The following is a 17,344-nucleotide window of genomic DNA, read 5'->3' as shown; positions in this document are numbered from 1 at the left end:
ATATGGAAATGTGATATACAATACGGGGTGGTTCTGCAAATCAGTGGTGAAAATACGAACTATAATACCTGATGCTGGGACAGTTGGTTTTCCCTATAGAAAAAAAAATAATAACTTATATCACATACAAAAATCAACTACAAATGGATAAAGATGTAAAAGTGAAATGCAAAATATTAAAAGTTTTAGAAAAAAGTAAAAAATGTCTTACGACCTTGCATACAGAAGAATTCATTAAACAAACACAAAAATAGAAATCAAAAAGGAAAAGACTGATGAACTTGACTAAATCGACACAAAAATCTGTTCATCCAAAGGCACTATAAATAACCAATGAAGATGAGCCACAAATTGGGAGAAGATATTTGCAATTCATAAGAGACAAATGAGTCTCATCCTAAATATATAAAGAACTCCTAAAAACCACTAAGAAAGCAACAGAAAACCAAACAGAAAATTAGGTAAAAGACATGAACAGGCATTTTACGGAAGAAGAAACCTGAATGGCCGATGATGATTTGCAAATATGTTCAACTTCATTAGTAATCAGAGAAATGCAAATTAAGACTATAGAGAATTGCCATCTTTATACAAACTAGTTTGGCAAAAGTGAAGAAGCCTGGCAAGTTTTGATCTCGATGTGGAGTGACGGAAACTCTTACACCCTGCTGCTAGGAATGAACAGAGGCAAAGACGCTTTGGAAAACAATTTGGCCCTGTCTCAGAAAGCAGAACAAGCACATACTTTATAATCCAGCAGCTCTTATTTCCAGAAGCTGCTGTGCAGGTGCATCTAGAGATTCATTTAAGAATGCTCACAGCAGCCTCGTTTGTAATAACAAGAAAACTAGGAACAAATCAAATGCCCGTGGATGGCAGGATGGAGAAATAAATTGTGATATATTCATACAATGGAAAACTATACATCAGAGAAAATAAATGAACTATAGCAAAACATCCACCTGGGTAAATGTTGGAAACATGGTGTTGAGCTGAAAAATAGAGAGCAATTTCATTTTTATCAAGCTCAGAAATGAGCGAAATTATAGACTGCACTGTTTGGGGACACATGCACACATGGTAAAAATTACTCCCCAAAAGCCAAGAAAGTTATAAACATAAATTTCAAAGGAATATTTACATCTAAGAGGGAGGTAGGAGCTATGAGAGACGCATTCAGATGACTTTCAAATTCACCAGGGGGCTTCACCAGTGTTTATTGTATTATTACGACTTCATGATTTTCCTAAGTATTCTATTTCCTTTTGTACAAATGAGCACTAAGTCAAATCAAAAGATGTGTGATAAAGCGATTGATGAGAAGTTCCTAGCACATACAGCTGACTCACTCTCCTCTCCCTGCGGGCCAGCCATAGCACTAAATGATGTATACCCATGCTCATTTAGTCTCCCAGCAGCACCACCAGCAAAGATCATCTTCATCCACATTTTATACATGAGGAAGCAGACAACCAGAGAGGGTAAGCCACTTGCCTGAGGTCACACAGCTCAGGGGACCAGAGATGCAAACCGAAGTCTAACTCCAGAGCACTTCCTTCCACACAGCAGGAAGGAGATGGCTCTGACTCCGCAGCAGTGCTCCCTCCCCTGAGTCCCCAGAACACTTCTCACAATTAACATGGGAACTCACACTCCTTTTAGATGAATATGCGTCTAAGACCTCGATTTTCCTAAAGCTCCTCCAGTGCAAAGATAACACAGGTGCCTTCTCTGTATCCCCAGGGCCCGTGCTGGTACCCAGCAGGATGCTCAGTCCTGTTGGTTCGGGGTGTTACAGAATCCGCTGATGGGGGACTCTGTGCTGTTGGCTCAGGAGTCTGGGGCAGGAGCGCCTGGGGGCCACGAGGAAGGGGCAGGCACTCACCCCGGGGGCTGTAGCCGTGGGCGTCCATGAAGGAGAGGCCCAGCCGCTCGTCTTCCTGCAGGGTGCTCTGGTCCGTGAAGCTCCGGTCCACGGCACTCATCATGTGGGTCTTCTCCTGGCGGTAGTTGACGGTGGCCTTGGTCATGTTCACTGGCTTCCTGCAGAGGAGGGTTGATGGGAGACATGGGTGCTCAGATGGACAGGACAGCACCCAGAGGTGGATGGGGAGACCCGGCAGTCAGGGGCCTTGAGGCCAGGAGCCAGTCTAGAAGCATCTCTGGATGCTGAAGGGACTCTGGCCCCATCCTTTGCTCACCAGACCCGGAAAGCTGCCTCTTCACCCAAAAGGGACTGGGCGGGGTCCCTGATGCTGAGAAAGATTGAAGGCAGAAGGAGAAGAGGGCTACAGTGGATGAAATGGTTGCATGGCATCACCAATTCAACGGACATTAGTTTGAGCAAACCCTGGGAGATGGCGAGGGACAGGGAGGCCTGGCATGCTGCAGTCCATGGGGTTGCAAAGAATTAGACACAACTTGGGGACTGAACAACAAGGGTCCCTATCCTGTGGACCTTTGCTGAGAGCAAGGGATGGAGCAGCAGTGGCCTCAGGCCGGGATCGGCCTCTTAACTCTCACTGGGCCTGAGGACTCAGGAAATGGGGAAGACAGTCACTCTAGGCCTATTTTGGTGTCACAACAATCACCGCATCCACCACTAGGAAGATGACTGCCCAGCTCCGGACCCTGCAGACCCAACACGTAACCTTCCTTCCTCTGGCCTCACCAGGCAGCTGCCCTGGGACCTCTCCCTCCTGCATGGGAAAGCACTGCAATTCTCCTTCAGGCAGAGAGTCTGGCTAGAGCTCGGCCAGTCTCAGTGTCCAGTGTCCAGCTGGCATGGAATAAATTCCAATCACGACTTTTTCTTACCCCCAGGATCCCCAGGATGGTCTTCCCACAGGCCACACTAGACTTAAGTAATCCACACAGCATCCATATTCCTGTCGCTGCCCACCATCCCATCCAGCTGCCGGAAGCAGCAGAGGGAAAAGGCCCAGTCCCTCCTGAGAGGGGGAGCTTCTGGAGAGGCCCCTGGGCAGGGACCCCTGCACAGCCCATGTCTCCAGTCCAGTTTTAGATGTGGATGGTAGTTTGCAACCCTAGGGAACTCGGAGGACAGTGGGAGGGAGAACGGGGGTGGGGAGGCAGGGATCAAGGCTCCATGTCCGAGGGGCTGAAACACAGGGAAAGGGAAAGGATGTGGGAACAGCGCTGAGACTGGAGGAGCGCCGGGGCCCGATCACAGGGAAGGCTTGAGTCCAGAGAGCCGTTCATCTGCCCAGCCCTACAGCATGCAGGACGCAGGGCAGACCTGAGAGGGGACTTCCAGGTCGTGCGGGCCCAGGGACACTGGTCATCGTGGAGAGGAAGAGGCCAGTGTGGGACTCCCCCAGAGAGACAGACAAACTCCACTCAGCCCGTCCTGGCTCCAGAGCTGCTGGGGGCAGGGGGAGGGACAGGATGACCTCTGGAGGCCCCTCCTGCCAGGACAACAATGTGTTTCCTGTGGGAAACACAGGAAAGAGGGCTCTGTGTCCGTGCTGGGGACCAGTGTGGTTATGCACTGCGGGGGGTGTGACTTTCCCAATCTGAGAGACGGCTCAGTGGGCCCAAGCCTCCGACTCCCACCCACCCTTCAGGCTCTGGATATCTCCCTCACTGTGGCCCAGGGCACAGCCAAAGACCCTTTGGGGGCAGATGAGAAGTCTCTGTGGCTGTGACCTTGACCATCAACATAGGACAGAAGGTGGAGGAGGAAGGGAGGTGAAGAGGGAGACGGGAGTGGTACAAGAGAATTAGGACACAGAGAAGGGAGAGGAGGGGAATAAAAGATTAATGACAAGGAGAGAGATGGGGAAAGAGACGGGGTGGGGGGGACAGGTCAGAACCAGCGACCACAGGGACGACAGACAGAGGGCCTCGGACAGAGGACAGCCCGTCAGGCTGGCTGGACCATGGTGCCCCAGGAGGACCCGTCCCGAGTGGATCCTGGCCCAGGAGGCAGTCTGCAGTGGTGACTACAGGGCTCTGTCCCCGCCCAGGCCTCCTGCTCTGCTTGGCAGAAGAACTTCACCCACCAACCAGCCAGATCCGCAGACAGGGCCAGGAGGCACACCTTGCATTGTGGCCTCCAGCTGACCTCAGGGCGAGATCAAGCAGATGCCGTGTGATATGGACACTCGGAAAAGTTCAACATTTAGATTCAAATTTAGTTGCTCTGTGACAACCTAGAGGGGTGGGATGGGGTGGGAGATGGGGGGCATATGTATACCTATGGCTGATTCATGCTGATGCAGAAAGCAACTCAATACTGTAAAGGAATTATCCTCCAATTAAAAAAAAATTTTTTTAAGAATATGAAAAGAATATATATGTGTGTGTAACTGAATCACTTTGCTGTACAGCAGATATTAACACAACATTGTAAATCAACTACACTTCAATAAAGTCATTTTTTTTAAAAAAAAACAGCTGCAGAGTGGAGGGAGCAGGCGAGCTGCCTTGTCAGGAGCTCCAGGAAAAGCTGAGTTGGAGGCTCCAGTGAGTTGACGGGGGTGTTGTTGCTGGAAAAGCCAGTGTGACAGTGGGTGATGTCGATAAAAGAAGAGGGTCCAGGGAGGAGGTGAGAGACCACTGTCCTCTGGGCTGGCCCGGGGCCACCTGAACCTGCTCTTCAAGGAGGGGACAAGCGCGGGTGCAGGGGAACGACCTGGAAGACTTGCAGGGTCAGAGATCCAGAGGCAGAAAACTGAGCAGCATCAGCAGGCCATGGAGTTAGAGGGGGGCCCGGGCTGTAACCCCATCTCTGCATGTCCCGTGACCTCTGACAAGTCCTTAACCTCCCTGAGCCTCAGTTTCCTGATCAGTGAAATGGGGCGATCACAGGGCCTCCTCTCGGGGTTGTTGGGTAGATTCTGTGTGAAGAACTGGGCCCAGGGGAGGCGCCCAGGGAACGGTGGGTCTGAGGCGCTGGGCCCAGCTGGAGAAGAGCTGGCGGCGCCGGGAGCCGCATGCACCGTGGGGAGAGCTGCCGTGTGTCTGCCCCCCCACCCCCAACCGCACATGCGCACACAGGCTGTGGACCCAGAGCCGGACCCGGGCGAGGACCTTCCTGGACGTGGACTGAGGTCTGATGTCGGGAGGTCCCGAGAAACAGGAGTGGCTTGAGACACAAGGGGATGCCTCGGGGTCAAGAGGACAGGAGGCTCCGGGAGGTCCAGTGACTTGTCTGGGGCGGCTCAGAGAGCCAGGTCGGAACCCGAGACTCAGCACAGACCCAGCACTTGTGACCCCCACACAGGAGGCCGGCAGGGAGGGGACGGCCAGCAGAGGAGGGAAGCTCGGAGACGGGGTGGACGGGTGGACGAGGGGCTGACCCCAGGGAGGGCGGAGGTTGGGGCGGGACTCCCCAGGAGGGGCGGGGCCCCAGGCAGGGGAGCTACTTACGGGTAGTAGGAGTAGGCATAGTGGTTTCTCCTGGCAGCGTGCAAAGAGAACACACAGGTGGGCCACGGTTCGTGCACGAGGCGGGGCCCAGGGCAGCACCACCAGGGGAGGGGCCTGGTGCTTTCTCTGCTGGGGACCGGGCTGGCCGGGCACTGACAGGTCAGAAGGGCTTTCTCTGACCCAAGGGCTGGCCCGGCTCCTTCCAGAACCTTCCCCAAGCCCACTGCTGGCATGAGAAGGAGGTGGGGAAAGGGCCTGGAGGGAAGCAGAGCTTTCACACACGTGTTCACAAAGAGAAATACTCACACATGCAGACACACTCACGGATACACACACTCACATAGAAACACATGGACACACTCGTGTACTTACAAACACTGACCTATGACATATGTGCAGATTCTCAGACACATGTACTCAAACACACACAGATACATACATACACATATATTCACAAACACACACTCACATAGAAACACATGGACTCACTCATGTACTTACAAGCACAGACCTATGACATACATGCAGATGCTCAGACACCTGTACTCAAACACACACACTGACACACACAGATACATACATAGACATATATTCACAAACACACACTCACATAGAAACACATGGACTCACTCATGTGCTTACAAGCACAGACCTATTACATACATGCACTCAGACACATGTACTCACACACACACTGACACACACAGATACACACACAGACATATTCACAAACACACTCACACACAGATGCCTGCACTCACACACTCGCGGTAACTGTGCACTCACCCTTGCAGACCACCCCACCGCAGTCCCCATGCCACCCCCCTGACCCCGCAGGCTCCCCGGCCCCTGAGGGGACAGGGGACAGCCCTCTGCAAGCTGGGAAGAAATGAGCAGCCAGGAAGGGGAGGGGGCTGGATGTCAGGACCAGCTGGGCCATCCTCACTCACCCAGACTGCCCCTGGGTGTGGGGTCCATTAAAGGAGCCGCGTGGCCCCCTCACGAGCACCCAGAGCACAGGTGGGCCAAGAGCCCTGACGGGCCTCGAGGCACCGGCAGTGGGGTCGCGGGGCAGGTCTGGTCCCCACCTCCCCGGTGGGGAACCGGGTCCTGGAGAGTCATGTCAGCCCATGGCTCTCGGGGGGTCAGCGAGAGTCCAGACCAGGCCCAGGACCCTGATCCCGGAGCCAGCCCCTCCTGAGGCCCCATCCAGGCCCTCTCATCCACTCAACCGCCCCACTTCACCCCATCAGCAGGGAGGGGAAGGCAAGCAAAGGGGAAGGGAAGACAGAGGCCCAGCCAGGGCGGGAGAAAGACTTGTGGCCACACAGCAGGTCTTCCATCCCAGGGATAGAGTCGGGGTCCAGGGCCCTGAGCTGGTCATATGGCCCTGAGGGCAGGGAGATGGGCTGAAGGAGTGGAGTGGCATTCTTCTGGTCTCAGCTGAACTGTCATAACTTCAAAAGGGCCGATCCTAAGGACTCCCCCACAGTCACCAACTACATTAGTTCCCCCTTTACTCTCTGTCTATGCCTTCACCCTGGTCTTTTCACAATTTGTAATTATGCATTTGTGCTTTTTTTAGTTAATGCCAGGCTCCCCACCCATAGGCATAAAGCACAAGAGGACACCATCCTGGTTGCTTCTGCCCACTGCTGGATCCCCAGGGCCCCGGACAGTGCCCAGGGAATATGTATTCCCTCGACACAGATTTTATTGAACTGAGTAATCAATAAATGGAGAAAAATAACTAAAAGAACTCCACCTCTATGAGCTTCCATTTTCTCCTCTAAACAAGTGAGGTTAAAAATAATCCCCTCCCCGACAGCAAGCATGCACCCAGCCCTTCCCTGCCCCCTCTGCTTGCTGGGGGCGCGGGCTCGGGAGGACCCGAGTCATCCATAAGTCATACACAGAGGACCCGGGGGACACACAGGCAACGAGACAGAACTTCCTCTGCCCTCATGCAGTTCTCAGTCCAGCAGAGAAGAGAAACACAGAAAAGCCTGCGAATGTGTGAGTGAAGTGCAGGGTGGGGTGGGCAGGGCGGGGGAGGTGCCGCAAAGGGAAGTGGGGAGGGTCTCTGGAAGCAGAACCAAAGGATCCAAACAGCCTGGGGCACCCCGGAGGTCCCAGGGGCAGGTGCATCCAGCCTCACTCTCCAGGGGGCAGGATAAAGGAGCTGAGACCCGCTCCCTGCCACCTCCTCCCCACCCCAGGCGCCTCCTTCCTCCAATAGGGTGCGTGGGTCCACGGGGGCTCCCTGGGGGCTGCCTGCCCTCAGCAACCTCCCAATCTGTCCATTTCATCCACACCCCGGGTTGATCTGAACACCCCCATCCCTGCCAGAGCTGCTCTGCCCCATGGCACCCGTGGTGCAGACTGAGGGAGCCCTCGGGAGCACAGTGAACCTGGAAGGCCAGGTAGGACTCGGGGGAAAGCAGCAAGGGGCTACAGAAGGGAACTGAAAGGCTTTTAGAGGATCTAAGAAGGAATAGGGCGGGGGCAGGTGGCTACGGGGAAGGGATCCTAGAGGCTTCCAGTAGCAGCTGCATGAAGTGGAGAGTTTCCCAGTGAGGGAGGCCCTGGCAGCATCTCTGACCCATCCATCCTCTCCTGGGCCTGGCACTCTCTTTGCTGGGGTGGATGCCTTTCCTGACTTTGCTAGTCTTCTCTCAAGAGTAGATCTGGAGAGACTCAAATACCACCCGCAAGCCCCCAAATCTGACCCCTCCCTTACAGCCCTTTATCTGTGCCACTCCCCACCCCCCAGGGCCTCACCCCCTACAGGAACCTACTATGTGCCAGCCATGGTGAGGCCCTTCACATGCCCGGCTGTAAGGAGGATGAGCTTTGCAGTCAAGCCTGGGTCCAGTCAGGACCTGCTACTTAAAGTGACATGGGCGAGTCACTTAATAATAGTTTCCCAACCTGTGAAAAGGAACTTAGATCTGCTTTGTGGGTCAGGAACCACCCCCCCAGGAAGGAAAAATTCCCTGATGTCTCCCAAGTGCCGGAACAGTGCTTGATACACAGTAGGTGATCAGTAACTATGGTTCTAATGGGTGATGTGTGGAGAGCTCTTGGCACAGTGTAATACTCATTAAATGATAGTTTAAACGATTTTGCCTCAGGAAGCTTCACAGGGAACAATCAGAGCCTGATGCCCTGAACAAACCATCCCAGCACCCCACTGCTGGCATGCCCCCACCCCGAGACTCTCGGGGAGAGTCTCACTCCTGCTGGTGCCTGGCCTCAGGCAAGGGGGGCCCTGCCCAGCTCTCCCTTATCTCCCTGGATCCTGCTTATCTGCTCCCGACAGCCCAGAGACCCAGAGCCAACCCACCCACGTGTGCCCAGCTTGGCAGCAGCAAGGGCTACAGAAGCCAGAGCCCAGGAGGGAAGAGGGCGGAGCAGGCTCTGCCTCTGGCTCCCAAGTGACCTTGGGCAGGTCTCTGCCCTCTCTGGGCCTCAGCATCTCCATCCCTCAACTAAGGGGCTTGGACCACAATGTCCTGGGGCTGCCTGGTAGGGAATGAGGTGGGGCGGGGAGGGAGAGCACAGGGGTCTCAGAAGCCCACCGAGCTCCAAACCGAGACTCAGTCTTTAGTGCTCCATGTACTGGGCTCCCAGGAGGGGTTTATCTGGTGTTTTGAAGGTAGGTTCTGCTGCTTTTGGAAGACGGGAAAACCACTAGGTTAGACATCTTGAACTACAATGGCAGCTCTCAGTTTCCAGGCTCTGAGCCTCCACAGTTCTAAACTTGGAGATTCTCAGAATCTCACATCCTGGATTTCTAAAATTCCGAAACCGTTTTAAGTTCTAGGTTCTAACTAAGATAGGCTGGGATTCACTCCGCCCACTGTGAAATGTACCCGAAAGTGCCTCCCACACAAACACCAGGCTGGACCTTTGAGGCCTGGGAGATGGCAAGGGCAGGAAGGGAGGTCTCCTCTGAGTCATGGGCCCAGGAGGATGCCTCAGGGATCAACAGTAACAGAGTCCAGGGCAAGCTGAGCCCAAGCGAAGATGGAGCCTGGGAAGAGCTGCTGCTCAGGGCCCTCGGTGTGAAGGGGAGTGAGCCCCACCCTCCCCACTGCTCAGGGTCAACACGCCAACCCCGGGGTTAGGGCAGACGCGACGGCAGAAGATCTCGTGCACTGAGGATGCCAAGTCAGGTTACCTCCCCACCATCCCCATCAGAACAGCCCAGCGGGCACAGGCGGGTGGGGCCTACTCCCAGCACCGCTCCTTGGCAGCGGGCACTGAGGGCCCTTCCCTGGACAGGGGCACCTGGCACCGGCCAGACCTGGGCTCCAGCCAAGCCACTCCGGGGCAGCTCCATGTGCAGAGTCTCGGGCTTCCCCTCACCGGCTTGGGTTGATCCACAGGCCTGATGCCCAGGTTGGCAGCCCTCCACACGCCCTCCAGGCGGCTGCCCGACCAGCCCTCTGCCTCCTCTCTGCTCACCAGGCCTCAGACAGGCAGAAGGCCCGGGTGGACCAGGGCACTGGCCTCACTCACCCCTTTCGGATGATAATAATAATGGCCCCCAGCAGGAGGATGAGGACAGCAAGGCCCCCTGCACAGATGCCCAGGATGAGTCCCATCTCCTCCGACCTCTGGGACACCTCCAAGGGCTGTTTGCTTTCCTTGCAGGCGGCTGGGGAGAACAACACAGGACAGAGGATCAGAGGGGATGCGGGGACCACCTTTCCCCCTGCTTGCAAAGGTCCAAACTCTGGAAGTTGGTGATGGACAGGGAAGCCTGGCGTGCTGCAGTCCATGGGGGTCACAAAGAGTCAGACACGACTCAGCGACTGAACTGAAGCCCCAAGGAATAAACCAGGCTGCACAAACAGGTGCACAAAAACATCTGCCCGTCATCCTCAGCACATGTCCGGCCTTTCAGTCAATCAGACCCATCTCTCACCGTCCCTCCCACCTTCCACATCCCCCAGTCAGAGGCCTTACGTGCCCTGTACCCCTATCTGGAACAGCTTCTCATCAGAACAACGCAGCAGGCACAGGAGGCTGGTGCCCACTGCGATGCCCTCTCTCCTGCCTCAAGTCCTCCCCATCCTTCAGTGGATGGATAGGGGATGGAGGATGTGTGTGGGGCCTTCAGATCCAGGCCCCCCGCCCTCCTGGGAGGCAACAAGGGGAGAGAATTATGTATCGAGGGCTCGGTTAGGGCATCTCAGGACTGGGAACCACCCACATTCCCCATCTGGGAGCAGCGTCAATCCCGACACTGCAGGGTCTATGCTGTCCCCCTTCTCCTCCCCACAGGAAAGGGGGCAGATACAGACTCCAGGACCAGGGTCCAGTACCCACCACCCCATTCCCGACCCCAATGGCTCACCCTCTGCCATGGTGGTGTGAGGGTGTGTGTCCCTACTGCCCAGGCTGGGAGAAGGAACCCTGGAGATAGGGCACATAGGGCCCAAGAAGGGAAATGTTTCCTGGCCCCCCCAGTCTGCCAGAACTCCCTCCTCTGCCCCCACAGGCCTGAGTGCCCAGCGCCCACCGCCCCAGAGCCCAGCAAGTAAGAAACCCGCGGCTGAAGGACTGAACCCAGGGGGACTTACCCTTCCGGGCGAGGCGGATGCAATTCAGCCGGGTCTCCTGGAGGCACAGATGGGGCGGGTCTCAGCACCGCTGCTGCCAGGACCTGACCCTCCCCAGAGGCAACCTTAGACAGGCTGTCTTGGCCCTGGTCAGGGCGTTTCTGGTGTGAACTGTAACTAAACACACCCCACCAGCAGAAGGGTGGAGGGGGAACTAGGGACGGAGGGGCCAAGAAGGGGAGGAGCCTACAAATAGGACAATGCCTTAGGAAAGTGGAATGAGATGGGTGGAAACAGGAAGAAAAAAAAAAAAACAGCACAAGGAGCAGGTAAAGAGGAGGTGCTCAGAAATGAGGGTAGAGCTTAGGTCCAGGGGTCCGCTTGCCCAGGGGGCACCCTGGAAAGGAGGGATCCGAGGAGGGAGGAGCCTGGAGAAGGGCGGGGCTTCAGGGAGGAGGCGAGTCCTAGGCTTCAAGGTCAGGTGAAGGCGAGAAGAGGAGAAGGACACCCTCTAGAGACAGAGGAGCCTGAGATGGAAGACCAGGGCCTCAGGAGGCGGCAGGAACCAGACTGGGAGCTTGGATAGCAATGAGTCTGGGAAAAGCCCACCAGGGTCCTCCGTCATCTCTGGGATTCTCCAGGCAGGAATACTGGAGTGGGTTGCCATGCCCTTCTCCAGGGGATCTCCCTGACCCAAGAGATCAAACTCGAGTCTCCTGCATCAGAGGCAAATCTTTTACTATCTGAGCCACCAGGGAAGAAGCCCCCCAGAAAGGGTTAGTACTGGAGACAAGGTGTCTGGGGTTAGGAGGGAGGGGCTCAGATGGGTGGGCGGAGGTGGACAGGGCTACAGAAGGCCTCCTTCTCCTGGGTGGGGAAGGAGGTGGGGAATACGGCTGGTGGGAGGCGAAGGGTGGAGGGGTGGAGGATGGGGCATTGTCTCCAGCCTCTGCAGCAGCCTGCTCCCTCACCAGGACCGCCCCCACCACGACCCCGGCCGGCCCCTCACCCCCTTCAGGTGGCTTGCTGCCTGGAAGTAGATGAGATAGGCCTTCCTGGGCTCAAGCGGTGGGTTCCAGAAGCCACGGTAGGTCTGGTTGTCACCCACGGTGAAGGGCATGGCCTCAGGCAGACTGCTGGCCGCCAGTTCGGCCCCGAAGTAGTGCACCAGGCCCCGGGCGAGCGCCGCATCGAAGGTCAGTGGCACCGGGAAGCAGTCCTGGCCGCCAGGCTCCCGCCGGAGTCTCCGCGGCCGCTCCTCCTCCACAATCACCTGGTACACACTGGACATGGGGAGGGGACAGCGCAGTGGTCACAGTGACCAGAGGACAGGGAGAGCCATCTGGTGACTACGGGCGCGGGCTTTGGGGTCAGGCCCAGGACAGCACTCATCTCAGCTGGGCAAGTCACTTTTGCTCCTTGGGCCTCAGTTTTCTCCTCTGTAAAATGGGAGTGATTACAGGCCAGCTCCATAAGATAGAGGTGAGGAAAGAGCAGCCAGTGCCTGGCAGCTGTTATTACTGTAACTAAGGCTGAAAGTACACAGGCCCTGCTCAAGCCAACCAAGCCCTGAAGCTGCACCCTGATTCCCAGAGCCTGGGAACCTCAAGCCCCTGGCTCCAGCCAGGTTCCCAACTGCTCCCTCTAAGCCTCAGTAAATTTGAGTAAGACACAATGCATTCATTCACCCAGAAAGTTTTTACTGAGCTCAGACATGAGTCCTGTGCTGGGCATTTGGGGCTCTGGGCTTCCTGGAACTGGCCTCCAGCAGGGGAGCCAGTCACTGAGCAGGCAAACGAGGTCACACTAAACCTACATCTCGAACACCCTCCCAACCCGGAGGCAGCCCTGGGTCTGCAACTCTGAGCCTGCCATCTCCCAGGCCTGATGGCTGATTTGTGTTCCCTGGTCTCTGTCTCCTGATCCCATCTCGTGTGTTTCTATTTATTTTCATCACTATACTGAATGGCCTTGTGCTGCGAGCTCCTCCAAATCCTCCGTGGAACAAAGCCAAGAGTAAATAAATGAATGCTAACAAATTTAAATCTTTCCACTCCCAGCCTCGGTCACGTCTTGGCGTGTGACACCCCATACTGACAATGACAGCCTGCACTCTGGGAAAGTAGAAATGCCTTTTCCTTGCTCTCCAGCTGTATCTTTTGAGCTCCCAAGTTAGGAGGGAATCACCACAGTACCCTAGGATTTAGGCCAGACAGGTTCATCTCATCATTAGCCAGCCCAGGCCCCCTCAATATCCATTTCCCAGGCCGAGGTCAGGCCTCCCCTGACCCCAAGTCCCACCAGGAGATGCTAATAATCATGAACCATGAACAAACCACATCTTGATCTGGGACAATCCCCAAAAGGCACAAAGGAAAGGGAGGCTCAGAGAGGTGAAGGGACATGTCCAAGGTCACACAGTCATCAGGCCTCTCCACCTCACACTGTCCACCCCTCGCCCCAACCCAGGCTTGCGTGAGTTGCTGACCAGGCCTGCTCAAAGGATCCCCCAGGGGGACAAGGAAAGGAGAAGGTGCTGGGTTTCCCAACTCCTCCCAATTCAGAGGCACCAGGGTCCTAAGCCTCCTGCAAAATGCCAAATTCCCCTGAGCTGTGCAGACTTCTTGCAGCTCTCCTTAGGGTCCGGGAATCAGCCCAAATCAGACTGTGCAATAGCAAATATAGGGAGGCAAAGCAGGAGGAAAAAGTGAAAGCGGGAGGAGTGAGGAAGTGAGGGAGTGTCGAGAGTACCTGGGGAACCCCCTGCCTTTTTGGGGGGTCTCAGTAGGACTCTCTCATGGCCAAATGTAGGCTGTCACCCTCTCCCAGTGCCTAAGCCTTTATGGGAAGGAGAGGGGGAACCAGAGGGCCAGGGAGGCTCCATGACTTCAAGGAAAGGTACAGGCTGTACAGACAGACCAGGCTTTCAAATCCCAGCGCTATCGCTTACCAGCCGTGTGGCCTCGGGCGCACGTTATTCAGGCTCTCTAAGCCTGCTTCCTGATGCGGAAAATAAGGGTGCTGTTACCCACTCCACTGGCTGTCATGAGGATCAAATGACTCATGCAGGTAAAGTCCCTAAGATGACGTCTGGCCGACAGGAAGTGTGTGCACACCTTGCACAAACACTCTCTCATATATACACACATCTCACACACACACACACACACACACACACACACACACACACCCCATCTTATCTCCAGCACCTTCTCCCCAACAGAAAGTCACTGAAGCATCAGCTTTCTCTGCAAAGAAGTAGGGAAGCCAAGCTCTTGGCCACTCCGGAGAGATGACCCCATGTGGCCAGATGTCCTAGCCTTCCAGAAGGCTCATCCCTATGTCTCCCTTGACAGGAACCCCCAAGGGAAAAGCTGGGGAGAAATAAGGCCCCAAGGTGTCAGAGGTAGGCCCTCTGGAGAGGTCCGAACAATCTCCTGTTCAAGATCTCATGACAGTCACCACCAGACAGCCCACGGCCTCAGAGGGGAGTGACTGCAGGCCTGCCACCTGCCCAGGATCACAGAACGTCCTCCTCCCGACACTCTGAACCCTGAGCGGGAGGCTGAGGGAAGACAAGGGTGAGCGGGCCTGGGTGGGGGTTCTGGGTCAGAGGACGGGCCTCTCCTTCACCGCCCTGACCTCCCGCCTCTCCGTCACACGCATGCCCACCTGATGGGCGCCCCGCGGCCCTGCGCCGGCCTCAGCAGCACGGTGATGGTGTTCTCAGACTCGCCCAGCGGCGACGGCATGTCAGCATAATCAAAGCTGGGCGCTGCGGGACGGGACGAGGACATAAGCCCGGAGCCCGGCCGCTGCTCCAGGAAGGCCAGGCCTCCGGGCTCCTTCACCTCTGCCCCCAGACCGCTTCCCCTTCAGCCTCTGCCTCCAGCCCTCGGATTCCACCGACCATCGCCGGAACCCTCTGAGTTAATCCTCCCTGACTCACCCTCTAAATGGTACATTTATCTCAGCGGGAGTCCTCCATCGCCACCCCCAGGAAGCCCCACCTCTGTGCCCAGGGGACTCTGGGCCTCCCCACAGGGGCCAGGCTAGGTCAGGCAGGGCGCACCTGAGATGTTGGTGGTGATCTCGGTGAGCGCCGCCTGGCCAAAGCCTTTGCCCGTGCGGGCCCGCACCGAGAACAGGTAGGTGGTGCCCGGGTGCAGGTTGGAGAAGACGTGGTAGGTCTCGTTGCGGAGCTTGGAGATGGTACGCCGTGGGCCCGGCACGTTCACCGCCGGGTCTGACGACTCAACACTCTGGTAGCTGATCTAGGGGCAGAATGGGCAAGCAGGCAGGCTCAGGGATGGGGAAGTAGCCTCCCACCCATCATGGTTCAGGTGAGCCAGGGAAACGGTTGGGTAAAGGGGGAGGCTTGGGAGGACCGTGGGTGCCCCTTAGTTCAGGCCTCTGGGCACCTCTGCCTTCAGGTCCCCCATTACCCACAGGGAATGGACCCCAGCCACAGTTAAAGGAACTCCAATGATCACCTCTGTTCTCCCACCCCACACACTTCCCTCTCCAACCTGTGGGCCCACCTCCCACCAGGGGCCCACCCACCTCATACTGAGTGATGAGGCCATTGGGCTCCTGGGGCTCCTCCCACTTGAGGAAGATCATGTCCTCCAGCGGAGTGAAGGTCAGGGACTCAGCCGCGATCCCGCCAGGCACTGCGAAGGAGAGGTGACACGGGGCAGGGAAAAGCAAGCTTTGGAACCAGATACCTGGGTTCAGGTTCCAGCCTTGCCATTTCGTAGCTGGGACACTTGGACCACTCAGCCTCTCTGAGCCTTGGCTTCTTCATCTGTGAGATGGGGATGATAACAACACCTCCTCCACCGGAATTAAATGATGTGATGTACATAAAGCCCCAAGGCAAATACCTATCAGCACCCTCATATGGTTCGGCCTACGTCTGAGCACTCGAAAAGGGCAGCTGGCATTTCCATCACTGTGCAGGAGGCATTTCACAGAGAAGAATGAATGCTCCTATTTTGTTCCAGCTGAGTGGTTCTCAGAAAATATAGACATTTGCCAGAAAAATAAAAACAATCGCCTTACAGTGGCAGGATTATGGGTGGAGATGTTTTCTTGTCTGAAAATTACTAATTACACAGACAATATGTTCAATATAGAAAATCAAAATAAGCATAAAGAAAATTAATGGTACCAACAGTTCCATCACCCAGAGATAAACACTGTCAACATTTCAGCAGAAGCCCTTTCAGATACAGTTTTGTTTTGTTTTTGTTTTAAGGTATCACCTTCACAGCTGGCTCAAGGAATTTCCTCTAGGAAGACAATGGCCTTCTTTGCTTGGGAAAACACTTTGATAAACGTTTGTGGGGAAGCTGAACTAAGATAGGGGAAAGCAGAAACCAAGATAACAGCTCAAGTGCCTTGTGTTAAAATGAAGTTAACCAGGCAATTCCACTATTTACCCACCAAAATGTTAAAAGGAAAAAGACAATTCCAAGTGTTGGTGAGGATGGAGAGCAACTGAAATTTTCACACACTGCTAGTGGGAGTGTAATTTGACACAACCACTTGGGAAAACTGGATATATCTCCTTATTATGAACACAAACCCTAGCCATTCCACTCCTAGGCTTGAAATCCATCAAAAATGTGTAGATCTACCAAAAAAAAAAAAAAAAGAATCTACAAGAATTTTATTTGCAGCACAATTTAAAATAGTTGCTGCCACTAAGTTGCTTCAGTCATGTCCGACCCTGTGCGACCCCACAGACAGCAGCCCACCAGGCTCCTCTGTCCCTGGGATTCTCCAGGCAAGAACACTCGAGTGGGTTGACTTTTCCTTCTCTGATGTAAAATAGTTGAAAGCAACCCAAATGCCTAACAATAGTAAATAGGATGAATAAATATTCACATAATGGATTATTCAGCAATAAGAATAAATTCTCTAGAACTGTACACACAACTTGGCTGAATCTCTCAAGCATAAAGCTGAGACAGAGAAGCCAGTCATAAAAAGAATATACACTGATCCAGAAAACGTAAAACCACCACTGCAGACCTATCGGAAGGACTAAGCTCCCAATGCTGACAACACCTCCTACTGGAGAGAATTCTGAGCCCCTGGAGCACTCTGATGTTGCTGTTGTTCGGTCACTCAGCCGTGTCTGACTCTTTGCGACCCCATGGACTGCAGCACGCCAGGCTTCCCTGTCTTTCACAGATGGGGGTGCAAATGTATGGCCACTTTGGAAATCAGTTTGGCAATCTCTTGTCAAGTTCAACATACACTTACACACAACACAACACTCCCACTCAAAGGTATTTTCCCAAGTAAACAAAAACTTAGTCCATTTGAACCAGCATGCCAATGTTCATAGCAGCTTCATTTGTTTTTTTGTT

At 54.8% G+C, this 17,344-nt stretch overlaps 1 protein-coding gene across 4 annotated transcripts in view; it reads right to left on the bottom strand.

Annotated features, from left to right (window-relative positions):
* The window catches only part of PTPRU (protein tyrosine phosphatase receptor type U), an 88,537-nt gene that overhangs the window by 30,143 nt on the left and 41,050 nt on the right, over window positions 1–17,344 (bottom strand). For 3 of the 4 annotated variants that reach the window (XM_043909506.1, XM_043909508.1, XM_043909507.1), the window contains 7 exons: window positions 15,528–15,637; window positions 15,037–15,238; window positions 14,637–14,739; window positions 11,974–12,247; window positions 10,986–11,022; window positions 9,919–10,057; window positions 1,886–2,043 (listed from right to left, as the gene is read on the bottom strand). In XM_043909506.1, coding sequence (XP_043765441.1) covers window positions 1,886–2,043; window positions 9,919–10,057; window positions 10,986–11,022; window positions 11,974–12,247; window positions 14,637–14,739; window positions 15,037–15,238; window positions 15,528–15,637 — 1,023 coding nt within the window. Of the gene's footprint in view, window positions 1–1,885; window positions 2,044–5,394; window positions 5,425–9,918; window positions 10,058–10,985; window positions 11,023–11,973; window positions 12,248–14,636; window positions 14,740–15,036; window positions 15,239–15,527; window positions 15,638–17,344 lie in introns of all 4 variants that reach the window. The other variant, XM_043909509.1, reaches the window with a different exon arrangement.

Source organism: Cervus elaphus, chromosome 8 (assembly GCF_910594005.1).
Source record: "Cervus elaphus chromosome 8, mCerEla1.1, whole genome shotgun sequence".
Classification (NCBI taxonomy): Eukaryota; Metazoa; Chordata; class Mammalia; order Artiodactyla; family Cervidae; genus Cervus; species Cervus elaphus.
This window is presented reverse-complemented; position numbering and strand designations above follow the sequence as displayed.